The 25,528-nt window shown below is 37.4% G+C and overlaps 1 protein-coding gene across 17 annotated transcripts in view; it reads right to left on the bottom strand.

Annotated features, from left to right (window-relative positions):
- Positions 1-25,528, bottom strand: part of LOC123525401 (cAMP-specific 3',5'-cyclic phosphodiesterase 4C-like) — an 831,602-nt gene that overhangs the window by 118,071 nt on the left and 688,003 nt on the right. For all 17 annotated transcript variants that reach the window (XM_045304423.2, XM_045304426.2, XM_045304430.2 and 14 more), the window contains one exon: positions 7,453-7,592. In XM_045304423.2, coding sequence (XP_045160358.2) covers positions 7,453-7,592 — 140 coding nt within the window. The remainder of the gene's footprint in view (positions 1-7,452; positions 7,593-25,528) is intronic.

The raw sequence follows: 25,528 nt of genomic DNA, 5'->3' as shown, positions 1-25,528 counted from the left end.
TTCTCTAATGGATTCGTTCTTTCATACTTAGCATAAATATGTTTCAGCAGTTTATGTCAGTATTCAAAGTTAGGGATTGTCAAGGTCCAAAAGTATATTTAAGGCGTAGGTTTTGATCATACATTCAGGAAAGATACCTTTTATATGATATTCGTATATTAGACATATACGGGAACGTATACTCCCGTATATGCACATATTTTTCGCAGTGCATGTTCCAAATTTTTCAATGATTTGACCTGGTGACCTTAGTTTTTCACCAAGAAGACCAAGTTACAAACTTATACTAGATTTTAATCAGACATTTAGTATCATAAAGATCAGGTTTAATTTAGTGTTAACTAGGACTTCCTATGGTTTGACCAAATTACCTAGGTTTTTGACCTAGATTATCCACATTCAAATTTGACCTAGATTTCATAGACAAAGTTCTACAAAGATTAGCAGAAATTTCTCTGATTTAACCTTGCGACCTATTTTTGGACCTCAGGAACACCACTTATCAATATGATGTAGATTTACACAGACAAACATTAGGACAAAGATTTATCATGATCAAGTTGAAAATGTGGTCTCTAGATCGCAAAAAAGTTTTTTTCTTCTAAATTTTGACCTAGTGACCTACTTTAAGACCTCAGATAACTTTTTTTTATAATAACATTTTAATCTTGATCTTAATTCCATAGAGAAAAACATTCTGAAAAGATTTATGAAGATCAAGTAGAAAATGCAGCCTCTAGAGTGTTAATAAGTTCCTATAATTTGACTTAGTGACCTAGTTTTTGACCTTAGGTAATCCAATTTTGAACTTGTCCCACATTTCATAGGGATCTAGTTACCTCATTTAAGATATCAGGTAACCAAGTTTCAAACTTGACCTACACTATCTAGACAAATTTACTGACAAAAGGTTTATTAAGATGAGGTAGAAAATGTGACCTTTAGAATGTTAACAAGGTTAATTGACCTAGTTTGATCCCAGATAACCCAGTAACGAAATGGTTCGAGATTTTATTGAGGGTAACATTCCAACCAAATTTCATCAAAACTGGCACTTTGCACAGGTGAGCTAAAAACTAACATCAACCTCAAGCTTTCTTGTACCTGATCAGCCATTAATATACTGAGTCAGCACACAATAAATTCTGTATCTAAGTATTACCCTTCTAGTAAATTTTGTCCTTGTACATACTGTTTGATTGTTGAAACTATGATGTTCATTTTATTGCTATCTTCTACTTTCAGATCTATTATAGAATTTAATTTGTCTTTGTATATTCTGTGTCATGTATATTTTTTGTTTATATTGTTTGTAAATTATGTTTGAAAGAGGACCACAGGGAAGATTGGGCAAGCCCCAACTGTGCCTTCCTCTATAAATAAACTTATAATTATTATTATTGTCATTATTATAAAGATCAAATTTAATAATACCACTGATGATCAAATTTAATAATACCACTTATTGCTTACAAATATAGGTATTCAGAGACAAATATAGAAAAGTACTGCGAAATACTTTTTGGAAACTTGAAACTGCTTTTAATATCAAATATTGACATTATTCTAAAATAGCTTTCTCCTAGACGAAAATGGGACTGATAAATAAGGGATGTTTGGAAATTCTACTTTAAAAACATTTTGTCATTATTTCAACATGTTGCAATTACCTGTTTACTCACTAATCTGCCTGTTTTAGAAACCAAAGTCATGTACTATTACTAAAAATAGATATTTTCTCATCAGAGGTAAAGATGAGCAAGGACCTTTTCTAATCAACTTCTTTCCAAAGAATCCCGCCCGCTTAGCTCAGTAGGTAAGAGCGTTGGTCTACGGACCTCTGGGTCGCGAGTTCGATCCTCGGGCGAGGCGTATGTTCTCCGTGACTATTTGATAAACGACATTGTGTCTGAAATCATTAGTCCTCCACCTCTGATAATTCATGTGGGGAAGTTGGCAGTTACTTGCGGAGAACAGGTTTGTACTGGTACAGAATCCAGGAACACTGGTTAGGTTAACTGCCCGCCGTTACATGACTGAAATACTGTTGAAAAACGGCGTTAAACCCAAAACAAACAAACAAACAAATCTTTCCAAAGACAATTTTATGTCAATGGAAAAAACAACATTTAGCCTAAAGCTTTTTATAACTTGTTCTTTTTCGTTTACCTTTTGTTGTAACAGTAATGTTTTAGCTTTCGATGGTAGGAGAAGACCCCAGGCATCTTCCCAGCATTGTTTCAGGCATGCAGAGGCCAGGGTAGAACCACCAACCTTCTTTAATCCACCTGGATTGCTTCCTCGCACAAAGATTGTACACCCCAAGCAAAATTTTGAACAGTAAGAGATTCAAAGTAAGCATCCTCCAACAGTATGTCATATAAATCATTAAAAAGTTCCATAATGTGCATAGTTGTATGGTCAGAAAAGCACTGTTTTCAATACTGTGCACAAACCTTATACAGTTAGAGCCATAGTTGTATGGTCAGAAAAGCACTGTTTTCAATACTTTGCACAAACCTTATACAGTTAGAGCCATAGTTGTATGGTCAGAAAAGCACTGTTTTCAATACTGTGCACAAACCTTATACAGTTAGAGCCATAGTTGTATGGACAGAAAAGCACTGTTTTCAATACTGTGCACAAACCTTATACAGTTAGAGCCATAGTTGTATGGTCAGAAAAGCACTGTTTTCAATACTTTGCACAAACCTTATACAGTTGGAGCCATAGTTGTATGGACAGAAAAGCACTGTTTTCAATACTGTGCACAAACCTTATACAGTTAGAGCCCTAGTTGTATGGACAGGAAAGCACTGTTTTCAATACTGTGCACAAACCATATACAGTTAGAGCCATAGTTGTATGGTCAGAAAAGCACTGTTTTCAATACTGTGCACAAACCTTATACAGTTAGTGCCATAAAGAAAGGTGACAAGAACTATGAATTCCAGATTTTTTCTTCTATATTAATCAACTTTCAAACATCTGACAAATATATGACAAAAAGATTTGTTGAATGTAGGGTTTAACAAGAAATTAGTATACCTTATGTCTGCAACAAAAAATGTGTATAAACAAAGCTGCATTTTGACCCTTTAACAAGCTATAATATTGCCCTATATCCAGTTATCAAGGCAGGAACTGTCACAGGAAAGCAATGCTTGACTATTCAAAAGCCTTGTCACTAAAGGAAGTTGAATTATCACAGTGAACAAGTGCATGAGTTTCAATTTTCATTTCAGTTGGCAGAAACTCAGATACAAGCTAACATGCAAAACTTGATTAAAACTTGCTAAGTCAAAAAAGATGCATAACTTTGTCAAAATGCAAAAACCAGCAGTCAGATTATCACTGTTAGCAAGTGTGTGAAGTTTCAGTCCATTCCATTAGTGGATACTGAGATACCAGAGCAAATAACAAGAGGGCATGAAAGCCCTGTATCGCTCACCTGACCTATTGACCTAAAGATCATCAAGATTAACATTCTGACCAAGTTTCATTAAGATATGGTCATAAATATTGTCTCTAAAGTGTTAACTAGCTTTTCCTCTGACTTGACCAGGTGACCTAGTTTTTGACCCCACATGACCCAGATTCGAAATTGACCTAAAAATCATCAAGATTAACATTCTGACTAAGTTTCATGAAGATAAAGTTATAAATGAGGCCTCTAGAGTGTTAACAAGCTTTTCCTTTGATTTGACCTAGTAACCTAGTTTTTGACCTCACCTGACTAAGATTAAAACTTGACCTATAGATCATCAAGATTAACATTCTGACCAAGTTTCATCAAGGTACGGTCATAAATGTGGCCTCTACAGTTTTAACTAGCTTTTCCTTTGATCTGACCTGGTGACCTTGTTTTTGACCCCAGATTCAAACCCGACCTTGAGACCATCAAGATAAACATTCTGACCAAGATTCATGAAGATACAGTGATAAATGTGGCCTCTACAGTTTTAAGAAGCTTTTCCTTTGATTTGACCCTGGTGACCTAGTTTTTGACCCCAGATGACCCAATATCGAACCTGTCCAAGATTGAATTGTGTGTAACATTCTGACCAAGTTTCATTAAGATTGGGCCAAAATTGTGACCTCTAGACTGTTAACAAGCTTTTCCTCTGATTTGACCTGGTGACCTAGTTTTTGACCCCAGATGACCCAATATCGAACTCGTCCAAGATTTAATTGAGAGTAACATTCTGACCAAGTTTCAATAAGATTGGGCCAAAATTGTGACCTCTGAGTGTTAACAAGCTTTTCCTTTGATTTGTCCTGGTGACCTAGTTTTTGACCCCAGATGATCCAAAATCGAACTTGTCTAAGATTGAAGTGAGTAACATTCTGACCAAGTTTCATTAAGATTGGGCCAAAATTGTGACCTCTAGAGTGTTAACAAGCTTTTCCTTTGATTTTACCTGGTGACCCAGTTTTTGAACCCAGATGACCCAATATCGAACTCGTCCAAGATTTAACTGCGAGTAACATTCTGACCAAGTTTCAATAAGATTGGGTCAAAATTGTGACCTCTAGAGTGTAAACAAGCTTTTCCTTTGATTTGACCTGGTGACCTAGTTTTTGAACCCAGATGACCTAATATCAAACTTGTCCAAGATTTTATTGAGGGTAACATTCTGACCAAGTTTCATTAAGATTGGGCCAAAATTGTGACCTCTAGAGTGTTAACAGTCAAATTGTTGACGACGGACGGACGACTGACGATGACGGACACAGGGCGATTACAAAAGCTCACCTTTGAGCACTTCGTGCTCAGGTGAGCTAAAAACTTAACTAAATCAGGACACTGACTCAGGGTGACAAAAACTATCTGGGTGGTTATCGAAACTAGCCAAAACAATATGCCCACAAAATAAACATTCTGTCACATTCTATATAAATTATTAAGTGGTCACTGTAAATTTTGACAATTTCAAATAATTCAACGGCAATAACTCAGGAATGACCAGCATATTTTGGCTGGTCAACAAACTTGTCTGAGATATTATGCCCATAAAAACTGTGGCCAAGTTTAGAGATAAGTGGATAAGAACTGCTCAATGTATAAAGCAGACAATGTCGATTTGCACCATTCTGATCATAAAAGGTATCCAGTTTCACAGATATATTATAAAGTTTTACCATGTATTTAGTGCATACTGTATAGTGGGATATATTCACCGTGTCAAATGTTTAAGAGTTTTATAATCACAGTGTCTTGATTTCGCGGAAACTACTTCAACCGCGAATTATAAACCTTGGTTGTAAACAAAAGAAAGGGAGGTCACTCTTCCTAGACATGCAAATAATAACAAACACGCAAATAAGTCTGTCATTGTCTTCTGAATAGTGATGCATATAGCATATAATACTAGTAATAATTCAACACTTGTGCGAAATTGAAATAATCTCACAACTGTTTTACTAATATTTAATCACGTATCGAAACACCTGGTAAGTAGCTCCTAACGAGGTACTCATACAAACCCCGTGTTTATATTTAATTCAGCAATTACAATGGAAATGAACAAAAATAAAATTATCTCACCGCGTCTGCTAAGCTTATTATTTGACTGATTCAATACGCATGACAAGTTGTACACATACAATTTCCGGGATTTTTTATCTTTTGTCACATTTGGTTCTTAAGTTCTTGGTGTTACGTGTATTCTAATCTACGAAAATGTCGAATATTATGGACAAATAAAGGCAAGTGCGGTACTAAAAGGCCGCCTTTAATAATTTTGCCGGATCCAACATAATTTAATGATGATGAAAAGACAACTGCAATTATCAACAAGAGCACCCACTTGCGGGTGCTGACGCTCATCTGATTTTTTTTGTGTAATAGAAATATTGTCCTACCCATGATTTTCTAAGTCTAAAAAGGGCCATCATTCTTGCAAAAAGCAGGATAGAGTTATGTTTCTTGATGTACAGTGTCCACTTATAATGGTGAAAAACTGTTGCAAGTTTTAAAGCAATAGCTTTGATAGTTTATGAGAAAAGTTGACTTAAACATAATACTCAACCAAGAAAATGATTTTCTAAGTCCAAAAGGGGCAATAATTATTGCAAAAAGCAGGATGGAGTTACGCTGCTTGCTGTACAGGGTCAGCTTATGATGGTGAACAAGTGTTGCAAGTTTCAAAGCAATAGCTTTGATAGTTTAAGAGAAAAAGTTGACCTAAACATAAAACTTAACCAAGAAATCTGATATTTTCTAAGTCCAAAAGGGGCCATAAATCTTGCAAAAAGCAGGATGGAGTTATGTTTCTTGCTGTACAGGGTCAACTTATGATGGTGAACAAGTGTTGCAAGTTTTAAAGCAATAGCTTTGATAGTTTAGGATAAAAGCTGACCTAAACATAAAACTTAACCAAGAAAACTGATTTTCTAAGTCCAAAAGGGGCAATAAATCTTGCAAAAAGCAAGATGGAGTTATGTTTCTTGATGTACAGGGTCTGCTTATGATCGTGAACAAGTATTCCAAGTTTCAAAGCAATAGCTTTGATAGTTTGGGAGAAAAGTTGACCTAAACATAAAACTTAACCAAGAAATCTGATATTTTCTAAGTACAAAAGGGGCCATAAATCTTGCAAAAAGCAAGATGGAGTTATGTTTCTTGCTTTACAGGGTCAGCTTATGATGGTGGACAAGTATTCCAAGTTTCAAAGCAATAGCTTTGATAGTTTAGGAGAAAAGCTGACCTAAACATAAAACTAAACCAGGCAACGCCGACAACCGCTCAAGTGATGACAATAACTCATCATTTTTTTTCAAAAAATCAGATGAGCTAAAAATCGATTTGTAAAGTATAACCGCTTTATAACAATACAAAGTTTTTCACACCTTTATTTCTCATGTGTACAATTTCTATATTCATAGGATCAAAGCAATAACTGATAAAGGGAATAGACAATAAACACTAGATCACCCTGTTATTGGCCGTCCCTTGGTGAAATGTGTATGTTCTCCGTAACAAAAAATTGCGGTGTTTAGATTTCGCGCTGTCAATGTTGACCGCAAATATAGCGAAAAATTAAACCTCCGCGAATATAACCCGCTATACAGTATACCAATACAGTTTCTGATGGTTTGTATTTGGATAAAGATGCTTAAATAGTCAAGATAACTGAATTGTTCTAGTAATGATGATGATGATAATGATGATGATGTTGACGCTGATGATAGTTAACACTTAATATCTCTCAACATTCCTGATAGTATTTCACAAATATAAAAGAGAAGCAAGTTCCCCTTTCAATGCTGAGAGCTACCGGCACCTTTTTTCAAGTTTTTGATATGAGGCGGCTAGGGAGCAAAGCAAACTCGTCCCTCACTTGAAAAGAACATGCAACCATTAGGCCACCATTTTCTGTTGTTGACGATGATGATTGTAATGCCAGTGGTTTTAACAATGTTGATGACAAAATATGCTAGAAATCCTACCAGTTTGAGATCTAGGTGACTGTTGAGAAGACGAGGATATATGGCCAAGATTTTGCTGTATTTGTTGCTGCGTTGTTAAAGAGCTTGGACTATTTCCCATGTGGTTTTGTTGAGGACGAGAAGAGCCGCCCGTATGTGGTCTGAAAAACAAAAATAATTCATAGTACATGAGTAGGGTAAAATTGATAACACATGCAATGTAAGAGAGACAACTCTTCAAAAGACTTTGTTGTTGCTTATATGGATATGTAATGTAAGAGAGACAACTCTTCAAAAGACTTTGTTGGTAAGTACTTACACAGTTACTTCCCTTAGTCTCTATGACACTACACTACAGTGTAAGTTCCAGTACCCTTGGACACTCTTGTTACAATGTTTGTTCCAGTTTAGCTTCTTTTTAGTAAGTTTTGGATCAAATAATGATGATACCTTCTAGTAGCAGTGCATGGTGCTGCCTCAATGGAACATTTGGTAAAACATTATACATCATGACACCCAACCCAATTATATTATCCTGACACAAGACTGCCCAGTGCAAGAACTATCCTCTATATGCTGAGCCGAAGTTTACAAGTATCTTTTTGGTATAATCTGGTCAGGGATTGAACTACCTTAAAATTGATGATTCTTTATTATTATTATTTGGGTTTACGGACAAAAAAGTTAGTTATTGCACCATAAGGACTACAATTTGGTTTCCACATCTCATTTAATCGAAATAAACATGAGGTACGGAATCAAAATTTGCATACCTGCTGGAATCACAGAGTTACTGCAAAACCAAGTGTTAAGACCCTATTAGTCGCCTCTTACGATCATGCAAGGGTAAGGCAGTGGTTCCAATTCTTTTCATACACAGATCGTCCCAGAACCACATGGGGCTGATGATTCTAAACAAGCTGCTAGGATGCTATGTAAGTCACATAACATCTCATGGAATTCTTTTTAAAATAAGATGTTCCTCCTATTTGTACCCTTAAGACTTATTTAGGTATTAGTCGCCTATCCTATCCTTTTATGATCAGCATTAATATATTGTACTGTCAGACGATGTGTATCGATTTTCCAAGTATCAACATCACAGCATCTTAAAGTCATCTAATACAACAACATTTGCGATATACTGCCAATATTTATCCAAGAGCTGTACTTAATAGCTCTTGTAAAGCGCAATGTAATTTCTATCTCATAAGTCCCTAAATCTGGTGGCTATCGATTTTTTTAAGGGAGAGAATCAGACAATTACATGACCAATCTTTCCTAATTGGCTCACTCGGCAGCCATATATGGCAATTATCATACCTTTGTCCAAACATATCCGAGACATAAATGATTTTTTATAGTAACTCGTATTAGTTTTGCCTGTTTTACTCTCTTAAATTTTAACAGTATTTTCATCTGTTTCTATTAAAAACTTTTATATCATTATTTATTCAATAAAGATATGCTTTCAATCTGACAAAGGCTTGTGTGGGTAGCAAGGACTTTTTGTGATACATATAAGACAAAATTCATTGTTACTTTCATAGGTGGCAATCACTTATGCAATGCATGTGTATCAATAACTTAAATAACTTGTACATGCAGCAATGACTTTTGGAAAAAATGTGCATTAATGACTTAGATCACATGTACAAGTACAAATGACATTTGCAATCAATATATGGCAATAACTTATATAATTTGCATAGATGACAAAGATTTTTGCAATTCATATTTGGAAATGACTTAGATATCTTGCATGAGTGGCAAAGATTTTTGCAATTCATATGCGGAAATGACTTAGATGTCTTGCAAGAGTGGCAAAGATTTTTGCAATTCATATGCGGAAATGACTTAGATGTCTTGCAAGAGTGGCAAAGATTTTTGCAATTCATATGCGGAAATGACTTAGGTATCTTGCATGAGTGGCAAAGATTTTTGCGATTAATATAAAGGCAGTGACTTATATAGCTTGTATAATTAGCGATAGTTTGAAACACATGTATGGCCATATCTTTTGCAAAAGATGATTGTGTGACAACGACTTTTGCAACAAAAAATATACTGCAAGGACTTGAATGTCTTGTTAAATATCTAAAGTGTCACTTGCATGGTGACCATGACTTTTGCAATGCAAGTGTGACAATGACTTAAATGATGTGCAGCGGTGAAATACAAGTGTGTAGAGATTTACCCTAAACCCTCTCCGCTAAAGGAAACCACTTGTTTATAGGAGAAAAATTTGAGTAAACTGTCCAAAACTTAATCCTTTGCATGCTATTTCAATGGAATGGGAAAGTACTTTATCTGGTTACTTGCAATATAGGATAACACTGTCATGCATTTAGCAGTCCTCCAATTGTTTTCTTTGATTTCTCACATTTTATGGATATTTGTCTAGTACTTTGATACACAAATGGACATGCACACATAGACACAGACAGGCACAGAGGAAACAGAGACTTTCCATCAGTAGATACTTCACCTTGTGAAATTCCATGGGTTTTAATTTTTTTTTAAATCACCTATCTGTTGATAAATTTCACTTCAGAAAATACCACAATTACCCCAACACATTTTTTGGTTTGATCTTTATATATTTTTAGAATCACTGACCAAATAAGTGCCTCTGCTTACATCCACCTGAGGTAATTATGCACAATATTATATCTAAAATAAGTAGTATCGACAGTGCAACCTCTGTAGAGCAACACCCTTTGGGAGATACAAATATTTACTGTTATGTAGAGGTTGTTGTTCTGGAGAGGTAAATTTGATAGCATATTTCAGATTAGGGAAATTTTGATGATTGTTAAAGAGAGGTTTTTGCTTAAGAGAAGACCGCTCTAAAGAGGTTGTACTGTACTTGAAACATGTAGGTTTAGATACAGTGTCTACAGTGTGGTAATGACCTGAATAACCTGCACAAGTGGCAATGATTTTTGCAATATTAGCTAAAGCACAAATCTGTAATATCAAATGCATTTAAATTTTCTATAATATTCTTGGATGTGAAATGCATTGTAATGTTTTTTTTTTCAGAGTTCATTTGTTAGTAGTAACAATCTACAGCATGCAACTGTACAATAAATCACTTTTCTATTGCGATAAGAAATTACTAATTAACCCTACAGCTGATTAATATCTTAGGGTCATGGAATAAGTATAGTGACGCTTTAGCAATTTGTTTGTGGTAATTAAGAGTCCTAGAAAGAAAACATAGAAGTTCCCACCAATATTTTGCATCATCTGCATTTATATTAGACTAATGTCAAATACTCAACCATTGCCATTTTCCATCTCCATTTCCAAATGAAAACTGGAATTATTTTTTCTGGCTGCAGTGTATTTCTGTAGTGTGTGATGTGGCATTGCAGAGACAGATAATGTCAGATGAATGACTGATGATTATTCCTACTCTGGGGTCTGAGCTTAAGAAAACTGGCTTTAACAGAATTCAATTTAGCCAAGATTGTAGGATTGCATGCAAGAAAGTCTTTCACACAGTAAGAATAATAATACACAAATAAATGTTAAAACAAGAGATCACAGAGTGATCTTGGCGCCTACCAATGTGCCATTTTTGAGTGTTCCAAATTTCAAGTCTTAATGAATAGGTCAAGGTCAAATTTCATTTCCGTACACATCACTGTGCATGTGGTCCAAATTCGAAAGCTGTAGCTTGAGAAATGTGAAAGTAGGTCACTAGATCAATTTCAAGGACAAAGTTCTTTGTACACAAAACTATGCATGTGCATCAAGTCTGCAGGCTGTAGTTTGAGAAATTTGAAAGTAGGTCACTAGGTCAATCTTAAGGTCAAAGTTTATTTCGGTACACAAAACTATGCAAGTGATCCAAATTTGAAGGCTGTAGCGTGAGAAATGTGAAAGTTGGTCACTAGGCCAAAATCAAGGTCAAATTACACTTCAGAACACAAATCTATGCATGTGGTCCAAATTTAAAGCCTGTACCTTCAAAAATGTGAAAGTAGGTCACTAGGTCAATGTCAAGGTCAAAGTTTGTTTCGGTACACAATCCTATGCATGTGGTCTAAATTTGAAGCCTGTAGCTACAGAAATGTGAAAGTAGGTCACTAGGTCAATCTTAAGGGCAAAGTTCATTTCGGTACACAAAACTAAGCAAGTTGTCCAAATTTGAAGGCTATAGCTCGAGAAATGTGAAAGTAGGTCACTAGGTCAAAATCAAGGTCAAATTTTATTTCGGAACACAGAACTATGCATGTGGTCCAATTTTGAAGCCTGTAACTTCAAAAATGTGAAAGTAGGTCACTAGGTCAATGTAAAGGTCAAGGTTTGTTTCGGTACACAAAACTATGCCTAAGGTCCAAATTTGACGGCTGTAGCTTGAGAAATGTGAAAGTAGGTCACTAGGTCAAAATCAAGGTCAAATTTCATTTCAGAACACGAAACTATGCATGTGGTCCAAATTTGAAGCCTGTACCTTCAAAAATGTAAAAGTAGGTCACTAGGTCAATGTCAAGGTCAAAGGTTTTTTCAGTGCACAAAACTATGCATGTGGTCCAAATTTGAAGGCTGTAGCTACAGAAATGTGAAAGTAGGTCACTAGGTCAAAATCAAGGTCAACTCAAGGTCAAGGTTCATCTTGCCACTCAAAACCATACATGTGGTCCAAATCTGAATGCTGTAGGTTATTGACAAGAAGATTTTAAAAGCTTTTCCCTTTACAAGTCTATATGAACCATGTGACCCCCAGGGCGGGGCCATATTTGACCCTAGGGGGATAATTTGAACAAACTTGGTACAGAACCACTAGATGATGCTACATTACAAATGCCAAAGCCCTAGTCTTTGTGGTTTGGACAAGAAGATTTTCAAAGTTTTCCCTATATAAGTCTATGTAAACCATGTGACCCCCGGGGCGGGGCCATATTTGACCCTAGGGGGATAATTTGAAAAATCTTAGTAGAAAACCACTAAATGATGTCACATACAAAATATCAAAGCCCTAGGTCCTGTGGTTTTGAACAAGAGGTTTTTCAAAGTTTTTCCCTATATGAGTCCATATAAACCATGTGACCCCCAGGGCGGGGCCATATTAGACCCAAGGGAAATACTTTGAATCATCTTGGTAGAGGACCACTAGATGATGCTTCATACCAAATATCAAAGCCCTAGGCTCTGTGGTTTTGGACAAGAAGATTTTCAAAGTTTTTCCCTATATAAATCTATGTAAATTATAGAAATAAACAAAGGGCTATAACTCATTCAAAAATTGTTGAACCAGTCTGATTTTCAGCGGGACACAACTAGGGTACCAATACATCATTCTGACAAAGTTTGGTCAAAATCCCCCTGGTAGTTTCTGAGGAGATGCGATAACGAGAAATTGTTAACGGAAGGACGGACGGACGGAATGACGGACGGACGGAAGGACGACGGACCACGGACGCAGAGTGATTTGAATAGCCCACCATCTGATGATGGTGGGCTAACAAGCTTGATTAGAGGGGAAAGGAAGTTGATCAGATGTAAAATATACCATACATAATCGCTTATAAGACGCATTTATAGGAGTCATATTTCCAGTCCAAAGAGTGGGACGCGACTCTAATAAGCGTGTACAAGAAAATAAAAAGAAAATCTTAAAAAATCTTCAAATTACAGCTCAGTACATCTTTACTTCCGTCACTGCAAACCGCTACTTTTGTTTTTCGGCAGCCATTTAATTATACCGTTGATAAAATCTGTAATGGCACATACTGTATTTTGGCATGCTATAAAAATCGATTATAAATTTATTTTAGGATTCAGAAGTATATTTTTTTTATAAATGTATTAATTTTCCTTTTAAAACACCAGAATACACTGGCTTTAAATTAACTTGTAAATTGTAATGGACATTAACTGAACATAGAAATATTTTCACGGCCCTCAAACCAAAAATAATTAAAAGTTAATTGGCACCAATTACAGAGAACTGTTTTAGGGTGTTAATTGTCAAAACACACTCGTTATGAAATATTTGATGCTTCAAATCCGCAAATAAACAGCTTTGTGATTGACACTGATTGATGTCAAACTTCGGCGTCTTCAAAGAATGGCGAACGGAAATTATTTTGGACTAATCAGCTTGCCAAATGACGGGCATGTAGAGATGCCTAGCTACTCGAAACTCGAACACGATTGGGTAATATATCGAAGTGGGCATACCTGTATTTGACAGGCAGATGTCAAGCTATGATTGACTGACAAGTGTCATATTTGACAGCCCAGCAATAAAAGCGGCGATATTATTTCGGCTGATTTGTAGACGGTATTTCGCCGTTTCCTAGTAGTTAAAATGTATTTTATTACGTATAAGAAGGATTTTAAAACATTTTGTTTAGTTTTACGTTTTATAAAACATGTCTGCAAACTCTTGAATAATCTTATTGAATAACGCCAATCTTTTCTAGACGTATTTTCGCCTAATCTTGGTTATTTAAATGCATTTTATCATACATAAAAATACATTTTAAAATACTTTATTTCATTTCGTTGTGTAACATTAGCAAATATCGTCAAAATTTCGGCTGTTTTGTAGACGTAAGTTCATCATTTCTAATTCATTTCAATGTGTTTATCACAGAAAAATAATTGTATATAAGCTGATTATATATCTTAAAATTTAATGACTGAAGTTTGCATTTTTTTACGAAAAAAAAAACATCGGCGATTTTACCATTATATTTTCCCCAAAACACATCATGTTCGAAAAATAATTTCTACAAATATTTGATATTGTTGTTATCAAAAAATGACCGCGTCTTATATAAGGGTTAGTGGAAAAGACCTCAGATTGCATGTCCAATGTCAGGATGCGTCTTACAAGCGAGTGCGCCTTATATGCGAGAACATACGGTACACAGCTAGAAGCCAATATTTCAGTCTTCCTACCCACATCTTTTGTGACTGTTTCAGAACATTCACCCACTTTTCTACTGTTTTTTATTGGTCAGCCATATTTCATCATTGCTCTTAGTAAGCTGAGGAGGAACAGCAAGACTATGAATCAAGAGGTTAAATCCCCGGGCCAGGTAAATGGACTCACTTTGGCTGTTTGACAGAGAGCAAGGTGAATGGTCTATGGGGCTGTTTGACAGAGAGCAAGATGAATGATCTCCATGGCTGTTAGACAGAGAGCAAGGTGAATGGTCTCTGTGGCTGTTTGACAGAGAGCAAGGTGAATGGTTTCTAGGTCAATCTGACAGAGAGCAAGGTGAATGCTCTCTGCAGCTGTTTGACAGAGAGCAAGGTGAATGGTCAATGGGGCTGTTTGACAGGGAGCCAGGTGAATGGTCTCTGTAGCTGTTTGACAGAGAGCAAGGTGAATGGTCTCAATGGCTGTTTGACAGACAGCAAGGTGAATGGTCTCTGTGGCTGTATGACAGAGAGCAAGGTGAATGGTCTCTGTAGCTGTTTGACAGAGCAAGGTGAATGCTCTCTGCAGCTGTTTGACAGAGAGCAAGGTGAATGGTCTCTGCAGCTGTTTGACAGAGAGCAAGGTGAATGCTCTCTGCAGCTGTTTGACAGAGAGCAAGGTGAATGGTCTCTGTAGCTGTTTGACAGAGAGCAAGGTGAATGGTCTCTGCAGCTGTTTAACAGACAGCAAGGTCTCTGTAGCTGTCTGACAGAGCAAGGTGAATGCTCTCTGCAGCTGTTTGACAGACAGCAGGGTGAATGGTCTCTGTAGCTGTTTGACAGAGCAAGGTGAATGCTCTCTGCAGCTGTTTGACAGAGAGCAAGGTGAATGGTCAATGGGGCTGTTTGACAGAGAGCCAGATGAATGGTCTCTGTAGCTGTTTGAGAGAGAGCAAGGGAATGGTCTCAATGGCTGTTTGAGAGAGAGCAAGGTGAAAGGTCTCTGTGGCTGTATGACAGAGAGCAAGGTGAATGGTCTCTGTAGCTGTTTGACAGAGAGCAAGGTGAATGCTCTCTGCAGCTGTTTGACAGACGGCAAGGTGAATGGTCTCTGTAGCTGTTTGACAGACAGCAAGGTGAATGCTCTCTGCAGCTGTTTGACAGAGAACAAGGTGAATGGTCAATGGGGCTGTTTGACAGAGAGCAAGGTGAATGGTCTCTGTGGCTGTATGACAGAGAGCATAGTGAATGGTCAATGGGGCTGTTTGACAGAGAGCAAGGTGAATTTGTTTGTTTGTTTGTTTGTTTTCGGTTTAACGCCGTTTTTCAACAGTATTTCAGTCATGTAACGGCGGGCAGTTAACCTAACCAGTGTTCCTGGGTTCTGTACCAGTACAAACCTGTTCTCCGCAAGTAACTACCAACTTCCCCACATGAATTATCAGAGGTGGAGGACTAATGATCTCAGACACAATGTCGTTTATCAAATAGTCACGGAGAACATACGCCCCGCCCGAGGATCGAACTCGCGACCCCGCGATCCGTAGACCAACGCTCTTACCTACTGAGCTAAGCGGGCGGGCTAGCAAGGTGAATGGTCTCTGTGGCTGTATGACAGAGAGCAAGGTGAATGCTCCCTGCAGCTGTTTGACAGAGAGCAAGGTGAATGGTCTCAATGTCTGTTTGACAGAGAGCAAGGTGAATGGTCTCTGTAGCTGTTTGACAGAGCAAGGTGAATGCTCTCTGCAGCTGTTTGAATGACAGCAAGGTGAATGGTCTCTGTAGCTGTTTGACAGACAGCAAGGTGAATGCTCTCTGCAGCTGTTTGACAGACAGCAAGGTGAATGCTCTCTGCAGCTGTTTGACAGACAGCTAGGTGAATGGTCTCAATGGCTGTTTGACAGAGAGCAAGGTGAATGGTCTCTGAGGCTGTTTGACAGAGCAAGGTGAATGCTCTCTGCAGCTGTTTGACAGAGAGCAAGGTGAATGGTCTCTGGGGCAGTTTGAGAGAGAGTAAGGTGAATGGTCTCTGGGGCTGTTTGACAGAGAGCAAGGTAAATGGTCTCTGGGGCAGTTTGACAGAGAGTAAGGTGAATGGTATATAGGGCTATTTGACAGAGAGCAAGGTGAATGGTCTCAGTGGCTGTTTGACAGAGAGTAAGGTGAATGGTTCCTGTGGCTGTTTGACAGAGAGCAAGGTGAATCATCTCTGTGGCTGTTTGACAGAGAGCAAGGTAAATGGTCTCTGTGGCTGTTTGACAGAGAGCCAGGTGAATGATCTCTATGGCTGGTTTGCAGAGAGTTAGGTGAATGGTCTTTGTGGCTATTTGACAGAGAGCAAGGTAAATGGTCTCGGTGTCTGTTTGACAAAGAGTAAGGTGAATTAATAGAGACAAAGATTTTGATGAAGTTTTACAAAGATAAAGTTAAAAATGTGAACTTATAAGACTTAGTGTTAAAAAGGTTCTTCTATGATTTGACCCAGTGCCAAAGTTTTCAATTTCAGATAAACAAATTTTAATGTTTCTGGTATTTTATGCAGACAAATATTCTGACAAAGATTTATGATGATCAAGCAGAAAAGTGGCCTCTAGAATGTTAACAACGTTTTTCCTAAGATCTGACCCAGTCTAAGGTAAACCAATTGTGAATTTCATCTAGATTTAAGAGAGACAAACATTCTGACAAAATTTTATGAAGATCATGTCAGAACTGTTGTCTCTAGAGTGTTAACAAGTTTTTTTAATGATTTGACCTTTTTACCTAGTTTTAAATTTACACTTTATTTAAAATAAAAACATTCTGACAAAGTTTTAAGAACATTAGATTGAAAATGTGACCTCTAGCTTGTAAATAAATTTATCCTATTAATTAACCTAGTGATCTGGTTTTTTTTACCCCAGATGCCCCAATAACGAACTAATCCAAGATTTTAATGAGGGTGACATTCTGACCAAGTTTCATTAAGATTAAGCCGAACCTGTGATCTCTAGAGTTAACAGTAAAATTGTTGATGATGAATGATACACAACACACAACGATTGATGATGGACACAGGATGATCACAATAGTTCATCTTGAGCACTTTGTTCTCAGATGAGCTAAAGTTCAAGTATACAACCCTATCTTTTCTACTGTCTGAAGTCCCTATCTTAATATTTTGAAAAATCAGGGTTAAATCAAATACCACCTTGTAGAAAAAATTTGATTTGAACATGCACAACTGCCTTAAAGACAACAAATAGAGCAAAAAATAACCCTAACAAATTAAAGCAACACATTTCTGGCTCTAGGCCAATAACACCACTTTTATCAAATTGCAATTAATATGAAAATGTACAAATCAATGGAAGAAAGCCAATTGTCTGTCTAAATTAGATGTATCAGATAAAAATACAGCCTCCAGTAGACAATGGATGATTAACAGTTTCCATCCATGTCTTCTATCAAACCAATTATCTGACAAATTATTCATTAAATGATGGTTTGACGTCAGGAAGAGTATCGCAGGCATTTAAATTATAAGTTTCGGACACTGAGTGGAACAAATGTTTCTGAGATGTGTCATTGAATAGTATGATATAGTATAAAGAATGGGTTAATGTAATGGAGTTTTTTCTGTCTAATTAAATAAATATTGTAGATTGCAAATTTCAGAACAACAGCTGATACAGGACAGCAATGCTCGACTATTCAAAAGCCATGTAACCAAAAAGGTTCAAACAAGATGCAGAGCAATATACGCCCCAAGTGTGACCTTGACCTTGAAGCGAGCCATCTGAAACATGCGCTCTGGACATCTTCTCAATGTGGTGAACATATGTGCCAAGTTTCTTTAAAATCCTTCAAGCAGTTCAAGAGTTATAGAGCGGACACGAAACAAAACTTGTATGACATTTGACCCCTAGGTGTGACCTTGACCTTGAAGCGAGCCAACCAAAACATGTACTCTGCACGTCATCTTGATGTGGTGAACATTTGTGTCAAGTTTTTTCAAAATCCTTCAAGGGGTTCAAGAGTTACAGAGCGGACACGAAATCGCTAGTGGACGCACGGGCAGACAGACAGACAGTGCAAACATAGATATAACAAGTGAATGAAGTATTGCCATGCAATACAAAGTCCCCTACTGGAAGGCACCTAATTTTCTCTACAGCAGTATAACATAATGAACTGATATCTGTCAATGATGTATAAACAATATTGTACTATATATACAATATAATATAACAAAGCACTTGGATTAAAATTTGCATCTATAAAAACGTACAGTTGTTTTCATTTGGAATTTTTTGGCCGATTATACAAAAAGTTATCATAAAAGTTATTTATAGTAACAACAAAGTGAAATTAATCCTAAAAAAACCCCAAACAAGAGCTGTCTCCATAGGATGACACATGCCCCCGATGGCACTTTGAATGAATAGTTATCGCCGATGTTAGAGTTTAGGACCTTTGACCTAAGGACCTGGGTCTTGCGCGTGACATGTCGTCTTACTGTGGTACACATTCATGCCCAATAATTTTAAAATCCATGCATGAATGACAAAGATATGGACCGGACACGCCCATCAATGCACTATCATGAAATATGACCTTTAACATCTAAGTGTGACCTTGACCTTTGAGCTACGGACCTGGGTCTTGCGTGCGACACGTCGTCTTACTGTGGTACACATTCATGCAAAGTTATTTGAAAATCCATCCATGGATGACAAAGATATGGACCGGACACGAATGCACTATCATGAAAAATGACATTTAACGTCTAAGTGTGACCTTGACCTTTGAGCTACGGACCTGGGTCTTGCGTGCGACATGTCGTCTTACTGTGGTACACATTCATGCCAAGTTATTTGAAAATCCATCCATCAATGACAAAGATATGGACCGGACATGAAAATTGCGGACAGACCGACAGACGGTTCAAAAACTATATGCCTCCCTTTGGGGGCATAAAAATAAAGAGCTGTCTCCATAGGATAACACATGCCCCGATGGCACTTTGAATGAATAGTTATGGCTGATGTAAGAGTTTAGGACCTTTGACCTACGGAGCTGGGTCTTGCGCGCGACACGTCGTCTTACTGTGTCACACATTCATGCATAGTTATTTTAAAATCCATGCATGAATGACAAAGATATGGACCTGACATGCCCATCAATGCACTATCATGAAAAATGACCTTTAACGTCTAAGTGTGACCTTGACCTTTGAGCTACGGACCTGGGTCTTGCGTGTGACACGTCGTCTTACTGTGGTACACATTTATGCCAAGTTATTTGAAAATCTATCCATCGATGACAAAGATATGGACCGGACACGCACATCAATGCACTATCCTTTAACGTCTAAGTGTGACCTTGACCTTTGAGCTACGAACCTGGGTCTTGTGCAGGACACGTCGTCTTACTGTGGTACACATTCATGCCAAGTTATTTGAAAATCCATCCATCGATGACAAAGATATGGCCGGACACGCCCATCAATGCACTATCGTTTAACGTCTAAGTGTGACCTTGACCTTTGAGCTACTGACCTGGGTCTTGCGCGCGACACGTCGTCTTACTGTGGTACACATTTATGCCAAGTTATTTGAAAATCCATCCATCGATGACAAAGATATGGACCGGACACGCCCATCAATGCACTATCCTTTAATGTCTAAGTGTGACCTTGACCTTTGAGCTACGGACCTGGGTCTTGCGCGCAACACGTCGTCTTACTGTGGTACACATTCATGCCAAGTTATTTGAAAATCCATCCATCGATGACAAGGATATGGACTGGACACGCCCATCAATGCTCTATCCTTTAATGTCTAAGTGTGACCTTGACCTTTGAGCTACGGACCTGGGTCTTGTGTGCGACACGTCGTCTTACTGTGGTTCACATTCATGCCAAGTTATTTGAAAATCCATCCATCGATGACAAAGATATGGACCGGACACGAAAATTGCCGACAGACCGACAGATGGTTCAAAAACTATATGCCTCCCTTTGGGGGCATAAAAAAAAAAAAAATCTATAAAATGTAAGTCCACAAGAAAATCTTTACCAGGTAGAGATAGATCAAAATACACCTAAATATTGGATGTAACATGCATGTTGTACCACAGAAAAGTGGTCTCGATTTTTCCCTACGGCCAGTAATAAAAAAGTTACAATGTAATCTATTTATAGTAACAACAAAGGGACGTAATTCTAAAAAAGTGTGCCTCATGGTGGTGAACATTTGTGCCAAGTTACATCAAAATCTCTCCATGCATGAAGAAGAAATGCTCCGGACAAAGTCATTCTTGAATTTGACCTTTGACCTCTAAGTATGACCTTGACCTTAGACCTAGCGACCTGGTTCTGGCGCAAGACAATTTGTCTCATGGTGGTGAACATTTGTGCCGAGTTATATTAAAATCCCTCCATGCATAAAGAAGAAATGCTCCAGACAAAGTCATTTTTGAATTAGAACTTTGACCTCTAAGTATTACCTTGACCTTTGAACAAGGGCTCCGGGATCTGCGCATGACACATTTGGGGGCATAAAAAAAAAAAAAATCTATAAAATGTAAGTCCACAAGAAAATCTTTACCAGGTAGAGATAGATCAAAATACACCTAAATATTGGATGTAACATGCATGTTGTACCACAGAAAAGTGGTCTCGATTTTTCCCTACGGCCAGTAATAAAAAAGTTACAATGTAATCTATTTATAGTAACAACAAAGGGACGTAATTCTAAAAAAGTGTGCCTCATGGTGGTGAACATTTGTGCCAAGTTACATCAAAATCTCTCCATGCATGAAGAAGAAATGCTCCGGACAAAGTCATTCTTGAATTTGACCTTTGACCTCTAAGTATGACCTTGACCTTAGACCTAGCGACCTGGTTCTGGCGCAAGACAATTTGTCTCATGGTGGTGAACATTTGTGCCAAGTTATATTAAAATCCCTCCATGCATAAAGAAGAAATGCTCCAGACAAAGTCATTCTTGAATTAGAATTTTGACCTCTAAGTATGACCTTGACCTTTGAACAAGGACTCCGGGATCTGTGCATGACACATTGTCTCATCATGAAGAACATCTGTGCCAAGTAATATTGAAATCCCTTAACGAATGACAGAGTTATGGACCGGACACGAAACAGACCCTGTTCATGCCATGTTAACATTTGACTACTAAGTGTGACCTTGACCTTTGAGCTAGCAGTCTGAAAGTTGTGCAAGACATATCGTCTTATTATGACATACAATTTTGCCAATTGATAGTAAAATCCCTTCATGGATGAGAGAGTTATGGACCGGACAGGAAAAAAGCCCTGTTGACCTTTGACCTCCAATTGTGACCTTGACCTTTGAGTTAGGGGTGCGGGTTTTGCGCATGACACGTCGTCACATCATAGGGAACATTTGTGTCAAGTAATATTTAAATCCCTTCATGCATGAAAGAGTTATGGACCGGACACGAAACAGACCCTGTTCATACCATGTTAACATTTGACTACTAAGTGTGACCTTGACCTTTGAGCTAGGGGTCTGAAAGTTGTGCTTGACACATCGTCTTATTATGAGGTACTATTGTGCCAAGTGATATTAAAATCCCTTCATGGATGGGAGAGTTATGGACCGGACAGGAAAAAAGCCCTGTTGACTTTTGACCTCCAATTGTGACCTTGACCTTTAAGCCAGGGGTCTGGGTTTTGCACATGACATGTCGTCTAATCATGGGGAACATTTGTGCCAAGTAATAATAAAATCCCTTCATGGATAAAAGAGTTATGGACTGGACACGAAATTGCGGACGGACGGAATGACAGAATGACTGAAAAGCGCATTCCTTGGTCCCCGAAACTGGTTTTCAACCAGTAGGCAATCTGACTAAAGTACTTGATCTTCTAAACGAAGATCTGAGAACGACCCATTCGCATTCGTCTTCTGTATATTTTGAATTTCCAAGATTGCTATTTTTATTTTCGCAAATCTATTTTTGTTTGAACCAATCAGACAACTTGTTCGAATGTCAAAGAGTAAGAAAAATTTGCAGTTAATCCAGGGCTCGAACCCGGGACCTCTCGCTTACAGAGCAAGTGCGCTACCGACTGAGCTAACCGGCTATCTGACATCTTTCGACATAAAAATTGTTGATATCAAATACCAAGGCTTTTTAAAGCTTGCAGAATGTTGTAAGTTAACTTTTGATTGGCTAGCGGAAGGGTTGTCAGAACGAGGCCATCAATAGCTCGTTGTCAGATCCTATGCGTAGCGTAATAGGAGATGTACTTTAGTCAGATTGAACCAGTAGGGGACTAATTAACTACAAAAGAGGCAACAATTTTGTGTCACAGAACTTTTTCCTCTAATGCTGAGATAACACATTTTACCAAAAATATTGCTAAGTCGAAAAAGGAGAATAACTTTGTAAAAAATGCAAGACAGTTATATTGGACCTGTGACAGAGCTAACAAGTGTGTGAAGTTTCAATCATTACCACAAGTGGTTACTAAGATTACAGCTTACATACAAAACTAAACCAAAAATTGCTTATTCAAAACAGGGGACAACTTTTTAACAAGAGCTGTCCGTAAGACAGCCAATGCTCGACTATTCAAATCGTTGTAACCCCAAAGACACATGTGAAGTTTCAATTAAATATCTGCATTAGTTTTGGAGATAATAACTTGCACGCAAAACTTTAACCAGTATTTTCTGGGTCCAAAAGGGGGCATTATTTGGCTAAAATACATGTCAGAGCTATGGGACTTGACCCAGTGAGATTGGTAATTGACCTAGAAAAAGAAAAAATAAGTTTCAAAGCTATATGCCTTTAAATGATAGCTGTATGTACTTGCATGCAAAACTTTATCCAAGCTGTGACGCCTATGCAGTCACTGACGCTAGGGTGAGTAGAATAGCTCAATGCAAAAAAAAGTTAGGGAGCCTGTGCAATGAATGACAGATTAACCAAGTTAATAAGAGAGTGAAGTTTCAATCCATTCCAACAAGTGGATACTGCCACACCAGTGTACATGCAAAACTTAACCCAGATTGCAGCAGACATGGATACTGCCGGTGAGAAAAATTTAGGCTATGGAATAGCTCTGCTTACTCTTTGAATAATCAAGTTAACAAAAACAGAGGTTTTATATAGGATTTATGAAGCCAGTTTCAAACTGTATTTCACTTATGTTACAGCAGTTGGTTAATGGAACAACTATTAAAGTACATGATTGTTCTACACAAGTAACTGACAACTTCCCATGTGTCAGCAATAGAGGATGAATCATATTGCCAAATGCTTAAACTTATGGTCTCTACATTTAACCTGCTAAATTTCAAAATGGACTGATCCATCATTCAATTTGGGCATTACCATTTATTATTCTTTGAAAATTTACTGATTGAATAGCAAACATGCAGGCTGATCTTGGTCTGCACTGGTCGCAAAGGCAGAATCACTTGGCGGCAGTAAGCACATTTAATGTTAGCAGGAGGTAAGTTTCTATATTTTCTGAAGAAGTACATTTGATAAATTAGTCAAGGGAATGCATTATTTTATATTATATCAATATTCATTATATGATACATTTATAACCTAATTAATTACAATATAATTACAAGACAACATAATGTATGACACATAATTAGTTGTAGTATAATTTATCCCATAACAATTTCACATTAAATTAGTTTGTGGAATGCAGCATTGGACAACTATCTTAAAATCAAATCAAATGGTAATTTTGGAAGTGTACGTTGTTACATACAAAATGTAGGCCCCTAGCTCAAAGGTGTCAAGGTCAAACTTTGTTGCCCCTATGTAGCTAAAAGGTGTCAAGGTCAAACTTCATTGCCCCTACCTCAAAGATGTCAAGGTCAAACTAGCTTCCCACTACCACAAAGGTGTCATGGTCAAATGCCAAATGACTTCTTTAACAGGTCTGACATTTTCAATAAAACATTTTATATGAGAACCAGTATATTATACCTAACTTAGAATATAGACTGTAAGAACAAATTTTTCATGGAGATCCAATGCATGGTACGAAGTTTCACTGAGGAGCTTGCACGATAAATGCTTTGCAAAAGATAAACTGATTTACCACAAGATTGTATGACTGATCACAAGATGACTCCTGTGACATACACAATACAAAATTCACTTGCAGGAGTATAATGAACATGAAAAGCAAACACTGTACAGACTAACAGACTTCAGAGAAAAAAAATAGTAAAAAAAATATACCACACAACTCAGACGACTTATGTTCAACTGATTTGGAACATTTGGTCCTTTTATACTGATGAACACTGATAACCATTTTTCTTTCAAAATATTAAAATTTTGAGTTGTAAATAATTGACAAATGAAGTCTTGCTATCTTGGAATATTCTTTTTATTATAGAAGGCTTGTTCTTGTGATGTTTGAATAACTCTAGACTTCAGATAGCTCAAACATTTCGCTTGTTTGAATGAAACAAATATGATAACAGAAATTTATTTTACAGTCACTAATGCGTGTAACGAAATGAAAGTAATAGTACATCTTAAGAAGACATAAAATAATTAGCAGAACATTTATCGAAGACAACAATACAAAATTCCTTTAAAGTCTTCGTCTTGAGACATAATAGCTTTTCCATTAGATCACATTGCAAGGTAATCATGGAGACAGAGCCAGACAATGGGCAGGAAGAACGAAGGAAACACTATGGAGATATCAGGACAATCACTTATCAATTCCAAGTCAACAAATAATCTCAGTCCAGATGACATTCAGACAAACTAGCCTAATTTAAATGTCCAGGAAATACCAAGGCATGTTCTTGACAGAGTTGTGGTTCTTTGACAGTGGCTGATGCATGGATACCTTGCTCAACTGAGTTTCCTAATGATCATTGTTCCTCAATATACAAAAACTGTTCGGTACATGAGCAGGAGAGGCTTTTTAAAGAAACTGCTGTGTTTGGGGTGGGTGGAGGGGGAGGGGGAATCCCTCAAACTAATAATGGACTTAAGGATGCATGGGAGGAAAATGTCTGTATAATGAAAATAAAAACAATGAAAGCAGTTAGTTTGATATTCTTTGTGATAAAATCAAATCTTTGTTAGCCTCACAGCTGTCACAGTATCTGATCACTGATATGGGCAGAATATGGCAGTTTGCAATGCTAGTTATTGTCTTTCTTGGTACATATATATAACTGAAAGCACTG

Source organism: Mercenaria mercenaria, chromosome 3 (assembly GCF_021730395.1).
Source record: "Mercenaria mercenaria strain notata chromosome 3, MADL_Memer_1, whole genome shotgun sequence".
In the NCBI taxonomy this organism is placed as follows: domain Eukaryota; kingdom Metazoa; phylum Mollusca; class Bivalvia; order Venerida; family Veneridae; genus Mercenaria; species Mercenaria mercenaria.
This window is presented reverse-complemented; position numbering and strand designations above follow the sequence as displayed.